Source organism: Hippocampus comes, unplaced genomic scaffold (assembly GCF_001891065.2).
Source record: "Hippocampus comes isolate QL1 unplaced genomic scaffold, H_comes_QL1_v1.1 scaffold261, whole genome shotgun sequence".
Lineage (NCBI taxonomy): Eukaryota > Metazoa > Chordata > Actinopteri > Syngnathiformes > Syngnathidae > Hippocampus > Hippocampus comes.
The window spans coordinates 4,362,963-4,381,181 of record NW_017805824.1 but is presented as its reverse complement, the minus strand read 5'-3'; the positions used below and the strand labels follow the sequence as shown (position 1 = coordinate 4,381,181).

The window sequence follows — 18,219 nt, the reverse complement described above, 5'->3', positions numbered from 1 at the left end:
TCTACTCACTGTAAGTACACAACGTGAATACTTTTGCTTCCTCTGACCGTAGCCGTAGCCATTCACATAAGCAAGGAGACACCCACTGTCGGCTTAATTACAAGCCCGAGAAGGTAATTGAGTGTCTTCAGTCCAGCCAATAAGATGTGGGCCTGATCACTTGCAGTGCATCCAGAAAGTATTCGCATTTTATGCTCAAGGCTTATTCAAAATTGATTTTTTTTTCTCGCAAAATTCTACACAACACCCCATCCTGTCAACATGAAAAAGGTTTGGGGGGCATTTTTTTGCAAATGTATTTAAAAACAAAACAAAACTGAGAAATCACATGTACTGTACATAAATATTCGCAGCCTTTGCCACCAAGCTCAAAATTTAGACAGGTGCATGATGTTTCCACTGATCATCCTTGAGAGGTTCCTACAACATTAATTGTAGTCTACCTGTGGTGAATTCAGTTGATTGGACATGATTTGGAAAAGGACCAAGGATGTTGTCAAGTCCACTTTTATTGAGTCTAAGTCAAGTTCGAGTCACAAAGGTCCAAGTCAAGTTCTAGTCCACAAGGGCCAAGTCCAAGTCCATGTCCAGATCATAGCAAAAGTCAACCTTAAGACAGAAAAATACTATTTTCACAAACATAAAATTTGAGAAATTTCATCATGCTCAACACTCTTCTTAGATGGCATGGGAACCTTTGCATTTTTAACTGTGTGTGCAGAAAAAAATTGCCTCTTTTTGTGATTACACTGCAAGTATCGAACAAAGTTCTATGTGGTGGCGTATGTGTCTGAAATTTTCCATCCATCCATCCATTCATTCATTATCCAAACCATTTTATCCTCACAACGGGGATGCTGGAGCCTATCCCAGCCGTCATCGGACAGTAGGCGGGGTGCACCCTAAACTGGTTGCCAGCCAATTGTAGGACACACAAAGACCATTCACACTTACAGTCACACCGAGGGACAATTTGGAGTGCTCCATTAACCGACCATGCATGTTTTTGGAATATGGGAGGAAACTGGATTACCTTGATAAAACCTACTCAGGCAGGGGGAGAACATACAAACTCCAGACAGGGAGGCCGGAGGCAGGACTTGAACCCCGCACCTTTGCACTATGAGGCGGACGTGCTTAGCAGTCAATCACTGTGCTACCCTCCGAAATTGTCTCCTTACAAAATTTGCAGCTTTATGGTTTTGTTTTTCATTTTTCATTTTTGGAGACATTGTGGCTGACTGATGCCAGTTCTCGATGGTTGGTAAAACCAAATTGTAAAAGCCCGCTGTTGGCTGACATGACACAACCGCCTGCTTTGATTTGGCGATGATCTAAAAAACTAGCTCAAGTTCCTTTTAAAGGACAACGTTCATCTTGAGGAATAAAAACATAGTCGAGATGATAAAAATATTTTGCGAGTCCAATGGCCAAGTCGGAGTCAAGTCCTAGACAACAAAAAAATAGGTTGAGTCAGGACTCGAGTGAGAGTCCGGAGTGCTCCGGACATCAGACTGGGCTGAAAGTTTACTTTCCAGCGGGACACCGTCCAGAAGCACACAGCCAAAACAATGAAGGTGTGGCTTCAGGACAACTATGTGAGTGTCCCTGAGTGGCCCAGCTAGAGCCCCGACTTGAATCCGATGAAACATCTCTAGACCGGAGGGATCTGAAAATGGATGTCCACCGACACTCCCCATCCAACCTGATGGAGCTAGAGAGGTGCTGTAATGAGGAATGGGCAAAACTGCCCAAAGATATAGGTGGGCCAAGCTTCTGACATCATATTCAAAAAGACTTGAGGTTGTAATTACTGCCAAAGGTGCATCAACAAAGTATTGAGCAAAGTCTGTGTAGTTTTTTTGAATTTTTGATTCATTTGCAAAAGACTTTCTACACTTTGTCATTATATGGGGTGTTGTGTGTCAAAATTTGAGGGAAAAAATGAATTTCTTCCATTTTAAGGGTGAGGCTGCAACATAAAATGTGGAAAAAGCAAAAGGCTGTGAATACTTTCCGGATGCACTGCAGATCCAGTGACTGACATTCTTTTCTGCTTAGTGCCTATTTAAGTGGAGAAAGGCTGTAAAAATGAAGTTGAGCCCTCTGGAGTTTTTCCACGGCAAATTTGCCTCAGATCAGCTGCCAATTTTATTAATGAAGTGTCCATTGGATTCATGATGAAAAAACTCAATCTAAATGTGTGGAACTTTGAAAATCTTGCCAAGGAAAGTGTCATCCAAGATAAAGTGCTGTGTTGTACAAAGCTTTCTTCAGCGCTTTGGTGCTCCATGAAGGCATTTAGTCATGACCTCAACTTTTGTGTGTTTTTAGCATTACAGTACAACAGTGCCTTGAGAAACGAGTTTGATTCGATCCGTGACCTTGCTTGTAACTGAAAACACTCATATCTCAAAAAAACTTGACCCATTAGTCTGTTCCAGCCTCTCTCGATAAACGGCCTGTAAAGTTCAGAATTTGGGGTTGGGACACCTGTATCTCAAGGCACAGTACCTGTAGTGGTTATGCCAAATGTGAAGTACAGTGGCGTAGGCATCAGGGTTTGAGACTGTGTTGCTAGCTCAGGGCCAGGACGCAAACTCCCACATTTCCAAAAGAAATTTTGAAAGACAATTTAAGGGCAAATATCCACTAATTGGAATTTAGACGGAAAATGGGTGATGCGACATAACAATGACCCAAATGGAAGGAGTAAATCTAATAAATGGCTTAAAGAGAAGAAAATATGCCTTCTGGTGTGGACCAGTCTTGACCAAGCCCTAATTGAGATACCACTGTGACATTTCCATGTTGTGCAAAGTAAAAAATTGAAACGTATGAGTGTTTGTGCGGTATTCCTTAAGAAGTCTGTTTTGCTGGGAGTTGGATGAATATCAGTTCACATTTTAGAACCAATGTAAACAGTTATCCAGGTTTCACGTAAATTTTTCTTGCAACAGCATATATTCTGTATATTTTCATCTGACGATATAAGAGATGATTGTAGTTTTACTGGTATGTAGCCTCTCCTGACTCCATATGAAAACACTGCTGGAGGCATGTAATTAGGTAAATAATACAAATAGAAAAAGCGCTCCAGCAAGAGGATTGCTTGCATTCATGTGGCGGTTGCTTAAGCAATGTGTTACACATGCTCCCCTCATGTCAAGACTGAAAACGCACTTAACCCACCAACGGAGACACTGACATACTGTCACAATCCACGAGTGATCAATCTCAGATGAACTGGGACTTTGAAGCAACAGAGATGGCATGTTCTGTACATGCTGTACTTTTCAAAACCACTCAACAACCTTGAGGCATCTTAGCTGTGCTCGAGCACATGACTTCCCTGTACCAATTACTAGGTCCATTCATATGAAACAAACAAACAAACAAACAAAAGTGAAGTGTTTTGGTGCAATATTAAACATCTGTGATGCATACATTGCATCTGTATTTATTCTTGTCGACGTCAGTCCTGTCTAACATGCAGCGGCACAATGTGGTACCACACCGAGGGCGCACACCTCCATATTCTGACTTGCCCGTATAATGTATAACTCCATACCAAAAAAAGATTTTCTGCGATGTATTGGGGTGCAAAAGAACTGCGGTACAGCAGTGGTTGACTGTACTCTGGTTTTGTTGAGTTTATAGCATACTGGAAAAAAACAGTACAACGCTATTTTCTTTGCATGAACACATCAAAGTACCAGGAGGAAGTCTTCAATTACTATTCTGTTCACTTATTCATTATGGTTGAGCATCTTTGTTTCGATTTTCTTTGACTGGCATGAAAGGCCCCTCCTAATGTGCTGCATCATGACTCATTGGTGCAGTCTCTTAAAACTTAGGTCATCTGAGTTGACAAGAAATGCAATATGTCTGAATGTGACAAGTTTGAAATTGTCCTTGATCATACCTGGCTGCCACGTCAGACACACCTTGATTGCAAAGGTGTCACAATTGGTCTTTGTCTGGAATAAATACCGGAAGTATTCATTAAAGGAAATTCTCACAATATAAAAAACGCAACTTTGAAATGAGCCAAGTCTTCTTTTCACAGAATCTAACCACACAGTAGGCATGTAGACCTTTGATGCATAAGGTTTCCAAATCTAGCAAAACTATCACATGCTGAATTTATGACACAAACAAATTGTTTGAGGCGATGACTGTGGCCTTCTTGGTAAAAGTTAGTCTCACTTGGGCTAACAAGCCATAAGAGAATATTCTCAGAAGGAAGAGCCATTCTGTCTCTCTTGGAAAGTCTCCAAAAAGAATGCACAAAGGTACCTTGAGATACAATTTGTTCTGTCACCACGGTCTGAACTCCATCTATTTCTGTTGAAATTAATGGAAACCCCACTAATCCGTTCAAGCACCCCCCCCAAAAAAACTGCTGTTGAATTCAATGTGGAAAAAATCTCTCACTCCACAATTTTGTACTTTATGAAAACATACAGTCCTGACATAATTAAATTAATGAAAAAGAATTAAACGGTTTCTGTCACGCTGTGTAAATGAAATGCTGCTCTTTTGGGTGTGCCTGCCTTGGCCACCTGAGGGCAATATAAAACAGACAGACGGAAACACTGCATGCTGTTATAAATCCGAGTTCTAGGCAATCCTTGCCCCTTTTCAGCAACCAATCATATTGCAGTGGGGCATGTCCTGCCTAAAACACCAGTGGGATTCACAATAATATCTCAACCACTTTCTGATGTCATCATTAGGGTCCAAACCGTCGTTCTTTGCAAAAAATAAAGAAAATACGATTGTGAGTGCTGCGTTGCTGAAGAATTTCAGTTCAATTCAATACATAGCTGCGTCCAAATTCGTAAACTGTGTCCTCCGAAGGGCCATTCGCGGGCTGGGTCCTTCAAAGGTTCCTTCTTATGTAGCTTCCGAGTCTCATAAGTCTGTGTAACTTTACGTTACCTTACAAAGATAAGATAAGATAAGAAAACCTTTATTAGTCTCGCAATGGACTCGCAAACGTACCAAATGCGAATTTCTCCATTGTGAGACAAATAAAGGTTTTCTGATCTTATCTTCTTATCTTATACTCGTAGATCGTTAAATATATGAAAACCCAACTTATATTTCCTGAAGGCTATTGGTCTCGAGGTTTTTGTAGCAAAAATCTGAACACAAAAATCCAAGAGATACATGTGTTACATTTTTCACAAATGTTCAATATGCGAACCCTTGGGCTACACGGCAACTGTCAAAACGGAATTCCATTTCTTGCCAAACGCGAACAAGCAAATCAGGATCAGTGGGTGTCAGTTGTCCCGAGTCTTTAGATCATCCATTCTTATCAAACTCTAAGACACAATGGGGCTTCTCCTTTCCATTGAACGGCATTATCAGTAAACAACAATGAAATCAGTGCAAACCACGTTTTACGCAAAAAGTAAAAACATTGATTGTGACAACATTCGCCTGACAAAACCACCGCAGCAGAAAACATGATTTCACCTTTCAAGCAAAAGGGGTTTTATGAAACACCCTGCAGTTCTCCTTTGTTGAGTTCACAGTCGCCATACAGCACATGTATCGCAAACGGTGGCTTGTATCTCAAACACTACGTAAGATGGGTCCACGTATCTCAAGGCACCATTGTATTATATTGCGCTACCACAATCAGCATAAGTCTTCGTACACAGGTGTCAAAGTCAAGGCCCGGGGGCCAGATCCGGCCCGCCACATCATTTTATGTGGCCCGCGAAAGCAATTCACGCGCCTCAACTTCCATGACCCTTGCTAAAATTAGTGCCGAAATGTCAAATCTTTATGTATAACAAATAATGTCGAGATTTTGTGATAATTTTGTTACCCTGTTAGCATTCACTCAAACAATAATTGAACAAACTATTATAATTAATTTGACTGATTTCAAAACTGGCAATTCACCAGTTTGTTGTTATTTATATATTGTTTCATCATTGTATTTGCGATATTTACTCCATGTACAGCACTTTGTGTACAGCGATGGTTGTTTAAAAAGGTGCTCTGTAAATATAGTTGAGTTGAGTTGTACAAGTGAAATTGAATTTCACTTTCATACCGGCCCGCCGAGGGAAGATATAACCCCAAAGCGGCCCATGACAAAAAATGAGTTTGACACCCCTGTCTTAGTACATCAATAACATACAAGATTATAAAAAAAATAAAAAAATAAATAAATCATGAAATGCACTTCATGTTCTTCATTCTCAGCGTCAACAGGTTGCCTTTGAGTACATCGCTTTCAGTGACAATGTCAGCAGTAACTGATCGTCATGCGCCATAACTAAGCCAACTTATTTCCTAAGACTCATTCAGCTGATGTGCCATGGATGATAAATGGCACGGCCAGTAGCCGGCTAGCGGACAGGAAGGGAGGATGGAGTCAAACTGTAGTTGACGATAATGTTTAAAATAAAACACAATGAGCCACTAAAGTCCTTCCTCAAGTAATAGTTTGACCTGATGGAAATGGTTCAGTAGAGAGGCAGAGATTTCACATTTCAGGCTGGATTTAGACTTTGTGGTTCGAGTGACCCAATTTCAGTTTTTCTCTCCCATGTGGCTTCCTTTGCATATGCATCATGGGAGTGTAAGAAGGAGGAAAAAAAAAAATCAAGGAATGGGATACATTCAGATCCAAATCAGGCCCGTCACTCTGCCAACGTGACAGCAGTGTACGGTTGGCAGAGATAGACCGGATATATCCCTCCAAATGCACTGATACTGTAAATCAGAGATAACCTCTGAAAGAGAATGTGGCCTTAAGACCTGATGTGTAAAACCAGCCTAATATGAAATGATTGTTTACCAGGGCAAGCAAACTTGGGCAGTGGCCTGACTGATGGCATGCAAGCTTTTTCAGACTTCGTTTGGGGTTGGAGGTGTGTGTTAAACAAAGACTAGGACTTAATTTGATTCATTTAAACATTAAAAAAACCTCATTAGCCTCATTAAAAGCGCTCTTTTTAAAGAATTCCTTAGCACTTGTTCTCACGTGAAGGTTAGAAATGGGAGACAATCAAATGACATCATTCGGAATTAAAAAAAAAAAAAAACTCATTCGCAGGCAAATTGTGCATGCAAGATGCATGACGCATGCTTGCTTCGAGCTGTATGTTACTCCCAAAATGTAGAATAGTGTATACTTTCAGGCAAAAAGTTTCATCCAAAGTACAGTATACAGTATTTATATTTATATTGATTCATGTTAACTGTTTTGTTAAGTGCTTTGTTACAGCTGCAGCTGTTGTGAAAGCGCTATATCAATCACAATGTATTGTATTGTATATAAATCATCCATCCATCCATTTTCTGATCCGCTTTATCCTACCAAGGGTCGTGGAGCGTGCTGGAGTCTATCCCAGCTGTCTTCGGCTGGTAGGCGGGGGACACCCTGAACCGGTTGCCAGCCAATCGCAGGGCACACAGAGACGAACAACCATTCGCGCTCAAAATCACACCTAGGGACAATTTGGAGTGCTCAATCAACCTGCCATGCCTGTTTTTGGAATGTGGGAGGAATCCGGAGTACCCGGAGAAAACCCACGCAGGAACGGGAGAACATGCAAACTCCACACAGGAAGACTGGAGCAGGAATCAAAACCGTTACCTCTGCACTGTGAGGTCGATGTGCTAACCACTCCACCACCGGGCTGCCCGTATATAAGTCAACTAAACAAAAGTCTTGTTTTGTACCTCGAGAGGAATACCGAATCTGTACGTTAACGGCAGTTTGTTATAACCATTTCCAATAAAATGGCCGCCAACTACGCTGTATAATACAGTATGAACATTTATAGATGTAAAAACATGAACATGTAATACAGTATAAAAATGTCAATTACAACTACTGTACATGCATATGAAGAAAAAAATGATTTTATAATACACAACTGTAGTGTTCCTACTTCATCTCTGAAAACATTCAGTCAGCATTATTTCAAAGAAATTACATCAACAATTTATTAATTTCTTTTGAATAATTTGAGGGATTTCTAGAGTGATAGAGGGATGCTTTACTTAATGGTGTCAAGGAAACAGTAGTTTATATAGCTCAAGAACACATTGTTTGATAACCTTTTGAGAGAAAGCAAAAAAAAAAAAAAAAAAAAAAAAAAACTAATATCATCGCCGCTTCCTGCCTACATGAGGAGCACAGTGGATTAATTCATCACTGTGATAAGCCTTCGCCCTCCCCTGGAATAAAATTACCCAATGGCTCTCAACATAGACTACAGATATGCACGCATGCACATGCATGCAAACAAAATGTATACACAGAAAACAGATGTGTGTTTTCTGTATACACACACACACACACACACACACACACACACACACACACACACACACACACACACACACACACACACACAAAAGAGAAAGACAGCCAAGTGGAAAATTTCAGAAAAACCAATTGTGTCATTTCTTAATGGATACTTTTTAATGCCATAAATTAAGATGTTTCCCTGAAGATGATGTCACATCATTTATATGTGTTACCTTTGGACCGTCTGCATGTCAGAATCATAACTATCACCACAAATGTCCACTTTATGCTTCATGTTTCAAGTGGGATTAAAGTCAAATATCCACACGGTTACTCTTCACAACTTTGCAGATGCAAAGCTGAGCGCGATTGTCCCAGGTGTGTCTTCTCCTCGATGTTTGTTTAAGACAACTGGGATGCTACTTAATGGAGTGGCATGAGAACAACTTTACAACACAGACCACTTTAGCGGTTGCTCCATGCTCCTTGCCAGGTCTTTCGTTTTGTATTTGTGTGTTTGACTGTTTGTCCCATTTAATAAAAAGCTGAAAGTGCATTGTGAACGTTGTGATCCGTGCTTTCCTCAATTTACTTGAGCAGCGGTAGAGCTGGGCAATAATTCAATATTAATATGAATCGTGATAGACACGTGATCGATATCACTATAATATCTGTTCAATGAAATGGTCGATAAAATATATAAATCAGGAGGAAAACCTTGACCCCCGCCCCTGGGATTCTGCATGCTGTGGGCAATATAATTATAATTCTTTACATGTACAAAATATATTTGTGTACTGTGCATACAGGAACTGCATGACCCCATGTTGCACAACACAACTCATGTACAATTTTTGTCCTGACTTTACTGCGCTGATTTAATTGCACTGAATGGAATCAGCCAAGGGATGGATTGCGGACACAAGTTGCTGACAGCGAGCCATGCGCACAATGAACTGAAGTCATATTGGAATGGTACTTGGACCGAAAATGTTGCTCCACATTTCCTCCTTTTGCAGGCCAGCAAGTGCCCGAGGTGGATCAAGTGGAGTGACGCATCGGTCAGCGAGAGATCCCAGTCTCCACCTCCACTACAACAACCACCACCACCACCACCACCATCACCATCACCACACCAACCGGCTGCCGCGGCACGCAGTCGGATCGAAACCCAGCCTTGTGCCGGTGTTCAGGTGGAATGCTGCTCCATCCTGTGAGTCATTCTCCAGCATTGGAGAAACCGCGGGTGTGTGCCCACCTGCTCCGCAGCAAGTCCGAGATGCCTTGCCATGGAACCAACCGCAAAACAAAATCCTTCTCTCACTTTGTATGGAAATATTTGGCTTACTAGGTCCCGTAATCATTTTTATATTTTATGATTAAGTTCAGTGTCAAGAGTACAGTGATCCCTCACCACTTCGCATTTCAAGTTTTTATTCATACGGCTTCAGTATTACGTGTTTTTCTTTCAAAATTACTTTAAAAATATAATTGAAAAAAAAAACTAAATACAGCCATATCAGCAGCCATATTGCGTAAAAAAGACCAACTGTCATGCATGCTGTTGTTTTAAATAGCAAAAAAAAAAATCAATATATATTGATAACGACAGCTATTATCTACTTCATACATACACTTTTCAGCCATATCGCCCAGCTTTAAGCTGCAGTGAAAAATAATACTAATTAAAAAAATAAAACCATAACAGCTCATATATTGTAAACTACTAAATTGTGGCACTGGTAACTTTCACTGCAGTTATCTACACAATCTACCAGCCTAAAGTACACCAGCAAATAGACAAGTTCGCTTTTAGGGACTCTTGCCGTCCATTTTCCATTGCCCTTGACACTGTCATTACGGTCGCGGGTGAGCTGGAGCTGATCCCAGCTGACTATGGATGAGAAACTGGGTAAACGGCGGACTGATGGCCAGTGAGCCTTGAGAGCATACAGATAATCAACTCTGCCCACTCACATTCATATTTATCAACAATTTAGAAACTGTTATTAATCCAACAAGCATAGGGGGAACAGTCAAACTCTACACAGGCCTGAGTTGAATTGGGAACCCAAAAACTCTTCACGGTGAGGCAAACATGCAAATCACTTCTTGATAAACTACAGTTTGTTTAAAGCAACACGCATACAGGTACCTGGTTACGTATGAGTGAGTGATTAAAAAAGTGATTTAAAAAAGTGTATGGATAAATGTGTCTTATCACTTTTAGAAATGTGATGATTTCATGGTGGAAAGTCCATGTATGGGCGAGTGATTCTGCCACTTGCGTATAAGGACAGACAGCACATGATTCAGGCAAATTTGATTTCCTTGTGCGAGGCAGTGGTGGGAAGTAACAAAGTAGAAATATTACTGTGCTTTTTCTAATTTCCATGTGTCTGTGCTTCATTGTTATGTTTTTCCTTGTACTGTACTTCCAAGATTTGGAAACAGATATCAGTACCGTTTCTGTACGTTCTACTCCTTTCTCAAGAGGCTCAAAAATTCATCACCTAAGATGAAATCCCATCTTCAGTTGTCATCATTTGCTAATTTTGCGTTTCAGTCAGCTCACAATGTTAGCAAAGCCATGGGAATGTGTTGTTTGTAGAGCATAAAAGTCACTCGCTAGCTCTTGAACGTTAACATGCGACATGTAACGAATTTGTTTCTCTGTACAAGCTAGTTGTGTAAGCGTAAATAAAAAAAAAAAAAAACTAGTTTGCAGGTTTCAAGCTATTAAAATAGGTATTGTACGTAATTGATATAAACCATTCATTTTTCCTTTCGTACAATTCAGTCTACATGTTTTTATTTACACTTAAATGAGGAGTTTGCAATTCCATCTATCCACCCATCCATCCATTTTCCGATCCGCTTTATCTTCACAAGGGTCGCGGGGGTGCTGGAGCCTATCCCAGCCGTCTTCGGGCAGTAGGCGGGGGACACCCTGAACCGGTAGCCAGCCAATCGCAGGGCACACAGGGACGAACAACCATCCACGGTCACACTCACACCAAGGGACATTTTAAAGTGTTCAATCACCCTGCAACGCATGTTTTTGGAATGTGGGAGGAAAACGGAGTACCCGGAAAAAACCCACGCAGGCCCGTGGAGAACATGCAAACTCCACACAGGGAGGTCGGCGTTGGAATTGAACTCTGTACCTCTGCACTGTGAGGTCGACACGCTAACCACTGGACCTCCAGACTGACAAAAAGAAACATAGTTCAGGACCTCAGGCAGACTGAGAAGTAATGCGGAAGTAGCCACAATTCTGCTTGACTGGTAAGTTTAGCACCTCTTTTAGATTTTTAATTGGTTGTACATCCGAAAATATTTTAAAAAATTAACCTGCTAACATTTAGTCTTGCAGTCACACTTACAAATAAGTCACTCGAGCAAAATCGTAGACATGTGCGATATCGGCTTGTTTACATCACTAATGCTAGCTTCGTATTGCTTGTGCTGCTGCTGCTTTGTTGCAGCTGGACAGTGTTCCCTGTGACTACTTATCACCACGACGCACTTTCATTATCACATGCCGTTATGAATGGCCATGTTTGTGGATCGGTGAGGGACACGGCTTTTGAGTTGGGGGCGGGGATTACTGAAGTGAGGCCACATTCAAATCTTGTGGGTTTTGAAACTGCAAACTACCCCTTTAAGTACAGGACTTAAATCACTACTTCTACTTCTCAACTCAATCGTCTGTACTTCTCAATAAAGTACACAATGTGAGTACCTTTGTCACGCCTGGAGTGAGGGCAACCCGAAGGAAAAAGTCAAGGCTGGACAAATGGCGCCGTGTTTGGCCGAGGCTTGTGAATGTCTATTTGGATTTAGAAAATGCCCACTATCTCAGGACCTTGTACTTGAGCCTTATCGTCCTCAGAACAGCCCAGATGGCACCATACCCTTGACAAAGACTCACGTCACGCTCCCAAAGCTCTATTGAATGTTTCTCACACTGCAGACGCCTGCACGCTGTCTCCTGGTCACCCGAGCTCCAAACACACAGCACGCATTTGTTTGACTGTGTTTTTGCAAGAGGCTAAACTTCACTGTGGCTATGACCAGCTGTGTGTGGTTGGAGAGGATAATTATCATCCTAACGGGGATAAATGTGTGCGCAATCTTCACAACCACAATGACACAAGGCAGGGAACACATGCACGTCGGGATGAGAAAAAACAACATTCAAAATGTTGCACTAAGACAACTGATTATTTCGCAGTTTACAATATTTCCTGAATTGGATTTTCATGGTCAGGGAGCCCGATTTCCACAGGAGAGGTACTGTACTGTGCCAAAAATCCTAGGCAACCATTAGAACTGTGAGTTATTTTAGCATTGCCAAAATTACCTCCCTCGTCTCTTGACTAGAATACAACCAAGAAACCATGAAAAAACAGCTCTGTAGGCTTAAGTTATTTACTGAAACCTATTCCTCCATCCACTGATGTTACAACAGTCCGGCAATGGCAAATTTGCTTGCAGTGGTGGGATGTACAATACATACGTCATTATTGTATATTATATTATAAAAACCCTCATACTCCCTGACCCCTAATTTTTCTTTTAGTGTTCAAAAATACTGAAAGAAAATTGGGAAAAAATAAATCAGCAACTTGGTGAATCCATGGGGGTTGAACTGTGATGAAGCAGGGATCCACTGTGCATAGTTCTCACTACTGTATTTGCACATTTTCAGCAAATGCCTTCAAGCACTGAAAAAGAATTAGAAAAAAAAATAAATCTCTGAATTCACTTCACATGTTCTTCAAATATTGAGTGAGACCTCTTTCTCGATACTCTAATGTTACAATGATGCAGAAACATAGGATAAAAGATGTTAGCAAATTTGAAGGTAGTAGAAGTGTTAAAAAAAAGCATCTAAAAAGCAAAAGAAAGTTTGAAATGTGAAGAAATTCAAAAAGGCTGCCAATTCATTTCAGCAACAGCAAAGAGTTGATCAATCAACTACCGTAATTGTTTCAGCTCTACTTACGACTGTCACCTACTGGGATTTGGAACTGCTGGTGCTCAATTTAAAAAAAAAAAAAAAAAAAAGCAGCTCCCTGGGCATGAAAGTTGTGTGTTAGCGTTTAAAAGGGAGCTTTAAACGAGTGGCATGCACACAATTTCCAGCACAATCAATAGCGCTCATTGATCTCCTCTCTTGGCGGTAGAAACAAATCAAAAGTAGCAGCAACACATGACCTCCATCAGATGCTTAGCAATAATGTAACACAAAAAGCGCACTTTTCTCCACGCCAACCGCCAACTGAACTCCGCCAGTCGCTGCCATGATCTAGAGAGGACAGCAAAGATGACACCTTATAGATTCAGGATTAACCATTTCCAGCTGAAGGAGATTTGTGTACCATTAGTCTAACTCAATCAGGAGACTAATTCAATCAAAGGCACAGTGGCCGTCCTGACGTGGGGGCATCTGTCACGCTGCCTTCTCACTACATCCTACGCAGACATTTAGCCACAAAATTCAGCTTGACATGAGCCCTCAAATATAGCCTGTGGTCTGCCAAACAAAATGTACATACAGAAAACATGTGTGCATGCACGCACACACACACGGGGGCGCACGCAGGCGCACAATGTGCAAGATTGTTCTTCAGCTAGATGTACAGTACATAGGTCATGACAGAAAAGGACATTTTTCGATGCCCCAACCTCGTGAAATTTGTTATAATCCGTGTACTTTTCCTGCCAGTTTTAGTAAGACAAAATGTAACTGTGTCTGTGGTAAAAGTGATTTTCAAATACCATTGACCAAATAGCTCTTGTATAACACTAAATGGCTTTTTTTTTTTCTCTCGACGGTCCCTCTTAATGACCAACTTAAACATCAATTCTAACAGATAAAATTTTAAATCATCTTTTTTTCTTATTTATGTATGTCTCATTTGTAATTGTTAATAGATTTAGTTTTATCACGGACACATTTCTAAAAGGAGTAATTGTGCCGTCAAGTTGGGTTTACAAGAGCTACATGACTCAGCAGAAATGACATCAAGCTAATTGCTCTGGCCATACGTAGACGGTAAATCTTCTCTTGTAATGTTCATATTTTGCAGCCAAAATGGAGTCGGTCACTTTAAAAAAATGCAACCTTGTTGCTTGTAACATCAGGGTTCGGGTTCTGAACCAGTGTGCAATGGCAGCTAACACAGCTAACATGCACGCTCAATATTTAAAAAATAAAATAAAATGGTAATAATAATAAAATATCATAAGCATTGATTTGCAACCCTCTTACTTGCATTCTTGTTACTGCATTTAGAATATTAGTAACATTACGTTTTGACTGAAATAAAATATAAACAATGTTTTTAAGGTGCCTGAGTATCTGTAATAGGGCTGCGCCAAACACAGCAAAATATCATATGAAAAGAAAATAAGTATCTTATAAAAAGTGGACCATTGATGGTTGAGCTGGACCTATTTGCATGTTTTTTTCCAAAAAATATAAGAAATTTCAAAATGTTGGTATCTATTTTATCTTTCAATTCAACAGTGCATTGCAATCATCACAGCATGAGTGCTTGGCCTTAAATGGAATCGAAGACAGCTTAGACTTCTCAGACGAATATTCTTTTAACAACTCAACATTGATTCCCTTCTTGATTTGTGCCATAAACCAAATCCATCAGTCTTTCTCATCTCAGCCTTCTGCGCAGCAAACACACCAACGTGCATGTGTGAGCTCTTACACAACATGCAAATGAGAATGAAACTGATCATCCCCGAGATGGGAAGCAAATCTCTTTTTGAAGCGTCCAAGCAGCACATCTCATTATGCCACTCTTACTGTAATTATTCATGGTCCAAGAGACAAATGGGACTGTTAAATTTTGTGTTGATGCAACATCGAGTACACTTTACAGTATGCTAGCATCGATCCTTTTTCGGACCTCCTTGCTTTTGTCAGTTTTCCATTAAAAAAAAAGGGGTGGGGGGACATTTTTGAATTGTATGATGACCTAACAAAAGAAGTCTTGGTCTTCTAATGAGAAGCAGTGGAAAGGTGAAGCAGAAGCCAAATATGTCCCCTTTAAATTTTGACACAGATATTAGCTCTGGTTTGTAACTCAACCAGACACATTTGGCCTCGAAATGGAGTCAAGCACACTTTCCTAACAGTGCAAAAATAAGTGAACCAAACATCCGAGGAGAGTGGACTGTAACCTTATGAACCTGCACCCAGAGAGTGTCTAACCTATAACAGTAGTTCTTATGATTTTTAAAGTACATATCATGTTACAGTTTCCTACAATGAAGATACTTATTAGGAAGAAAACAGAATATTCACCTCTGGAAAATTTGTCAACAACTGAGCATAAGACAACGGAAGCAGAGTGAAGAGAACTCAGGCAGCTGAGAGGAATTAGCAATCATTTGGCTCAAATAAAAGTTGTAGACAAATAAATGTTCTAAAACAAAGTTCTAGGAAAATTCATGCAAATGTACTGTGCCTAAAAGTTACATACAACTGAATTGGTCTTTAAAAAAAATGTTCCATACTAGATAAAAATACAGTTTACATATTTTAAGCCACTGTAAAAAATGTTGAACTAAATTCCGTCTTTTTGTCCATACCACTAGAGGAGGCCTACCTTTTAAGAATTACCTATCGAGATCAAATTCTTAGGCAGTAAAGTTGTAGTGAATGAGGTCACGGATTTCAAATTCAGTGCAATCAAATGAAAGTGGCCTTTCAACCCCGGCCTTTGCCGCATTTGACAAACAAACATTTGATAGAAAACGTGCCTGTGTGTTGCCTCACCTTGCAGCTCAGGGGTTTGAGGGGTAGTCCCGAGACAGGATTTCCTTGATGCTGAGTAGTGTTTGTCTGCTGGGGCGAGTGGGAATCCTCAGACTCTTTTCCACTGTGGTAGACCACCCTATCAGAGATATGAATACTTGAAGCACAGCCCATGCTTCAACCCACTTCAGCCTTTTTTCTGTCCGTTTTTGTGCAAGTGTTTTTTTACTTTGAGGGCCACCACGGTGTCATTTGCTCACTTGTCGTTTTTTTAGTGATGCAAAATGTCCATCCTCTCAGCTTAAATATATAAATAGATATATGTCATCTGGGCCACAACAAAGCCAGTTCTGTAATTGCTCTAAAAAGAGACATGAATAATAAATTTTCTCTCTCCCCACGGCCCTCAGACCAGGAAGCCGATTTCCTCTCTCTTGTTTCTCACATGAACTTAATTGGCGATCTTTAATCAAAGCAGCAAGCAGTGCTCCTTTGGCGGGTGGAAAGAAAAAAAAAGTTGGGTTATAGTTCAGCTGGACAGCTCAGATCCCCCAAGGCTCTTCTTGTCACTCGTACCATATCACCATTTTTCATGTTGCTTCTTTGTGCTCAACTTCAGTCATCAAGTAGGCCTGAGCACACACTCTCACTCACACACGCAAACGCACACACGCACCCACTCTCACACACGCAGTGCAGCCTCGCGCAACAGTTTTATCCATTCCTGCCGTGCAATCTTGCACTGGTAGTCGTCCTTATCCACCCTGATGCCATCCAATAATAATTTGAATGCAGAACAGATTGTGTGGCTTTTGGAACAATCTGCCGGCCCACTTCAGCTGAGGACGGTCAAGGTACACGTTGTCACCGTGCTTTGCTCCAACCCCGAGCCGACCAGCATCATCCTCCTCCTCATCAACAGGCTGGAATATTCACACTGCACGACATTCATGTGGACACGAGGGTCAAAGCATTCCCAGCGGAGCACAACGCAACTCCCCATGTATCAGCTCCAGAATTGGCCGACGGAGGACGCGGAGCAGCCAACCGGCGTTCAGGCATCCGCTACTCGCTTCAGGATGAGCCCAACCCGGGAGCTGTGTGTCCGGACTCCTCGGCGTTCCCTCATTCCGGTGGTGGTGGCGTTGGAGGAAAAAAAAAAAGGAGGAGGTATGTAGAGGCTGTCAAATTGTAAAAATGACGAACGTTACCGCCTTCTGGAGAATGCCCCCCTCACGCGCACCCCCAAAAGGCAGTATTTGAAGACAAGTTCTCGGTGCAGGATGATTAAAGGTGGCGAGGGCGCGGGGACGAGCGAGAATGAAGCCGCAACATCGAGCTCGTTTTTTTAGGCTTGTCTTTTCTCTGCCTTGCCTGGCGCTTGCCCTTCCATTTCTTCGTCGCTGCTTGACAGCGGCACATCCAATAAAAGCACCCGCAAGGATTGACCTACAGCCTTTACTGACGTTAATGCAAATGAGGTGCGCGCAGCTAATGGGCGCCGCGCTCCTGCAGCCGGTGGGTGGTCCTCCACGCGGCGTGGGAACTTTGAATACACTCACAACGCTCGATGCACTTTTTACTCTTGGCGACGCGACTAAATGCCGGAGAAAATAAATGTTTTTCTTCCTACACCCAATGCCGTTTGAGTATTTATTCCATTACACTGGAATCCAATTTTGATATCTAGGAGAAGATCTGTGTACTAGTCCACGCTTTGCCTTCACTAGACAATATAGTCCACTAGTAGAGCAACTTGGGAGTGATCGATCGCTCAAAAGTAACCTTTTGTCACTACTGTACAGTACCAGTGCCAATTCGGGCCTACGTATTGTAACCTTAACATAAATGTCAAGGATAGCGAATTAATATTCGGATGGATTTCCAAAAGTGGATGAACTGATAAGCATTTATTTAATATCTTTGATATGCATCTACATGCACAAATAGCAGAACGTTGGCAGATAAAAAGTAAGACAACTACATGTTACTAGTGAAAAGCTCTGTGTACTAAATCCCAAGAAAATGCCATAGATTAATGGCGAGATAGAAGTGTACAACGAGGCACGCAGTTCAACATGGGAACAAAGCAAAATGCAGCAGCACAGACAACGGTGAAGACAAATAAGCAATCTGGCATCTTCCT

General features: G+C 41.3%; 1 protein-coding gene across 3 annotated transcripts in view; it reads right to left on the bottom strand.

The window, feature by feature from the left end:
• Positions 1 to 16,860, bottom strand: part of pde8a (phosphodiesterase 8A) — a 74,768-nt gene extending 57,908 nt beyond the window's left edge. For 2 of the 3 annotated variants that reach the window (XM_019886491.1, XM_019886493.1), the window contains exon 1: positions 16,095 to 16,860. In XM_019886491.1, the coding sequence (XP_019742050.1) occupies positions 16,095 to 16,247 (153 nt within the window). In that variant the 5' untranslated portion in view covers positions 16,248 to 16,860. The remainder of the gene's footprint in view (positions 1 to 16,094) is intronic. The other variant, XM_019886492.1, reaches the window with a different exon arrangement.
• Positions 16,861 to 18,219: the final 1,359 nt, after the last annotated feature.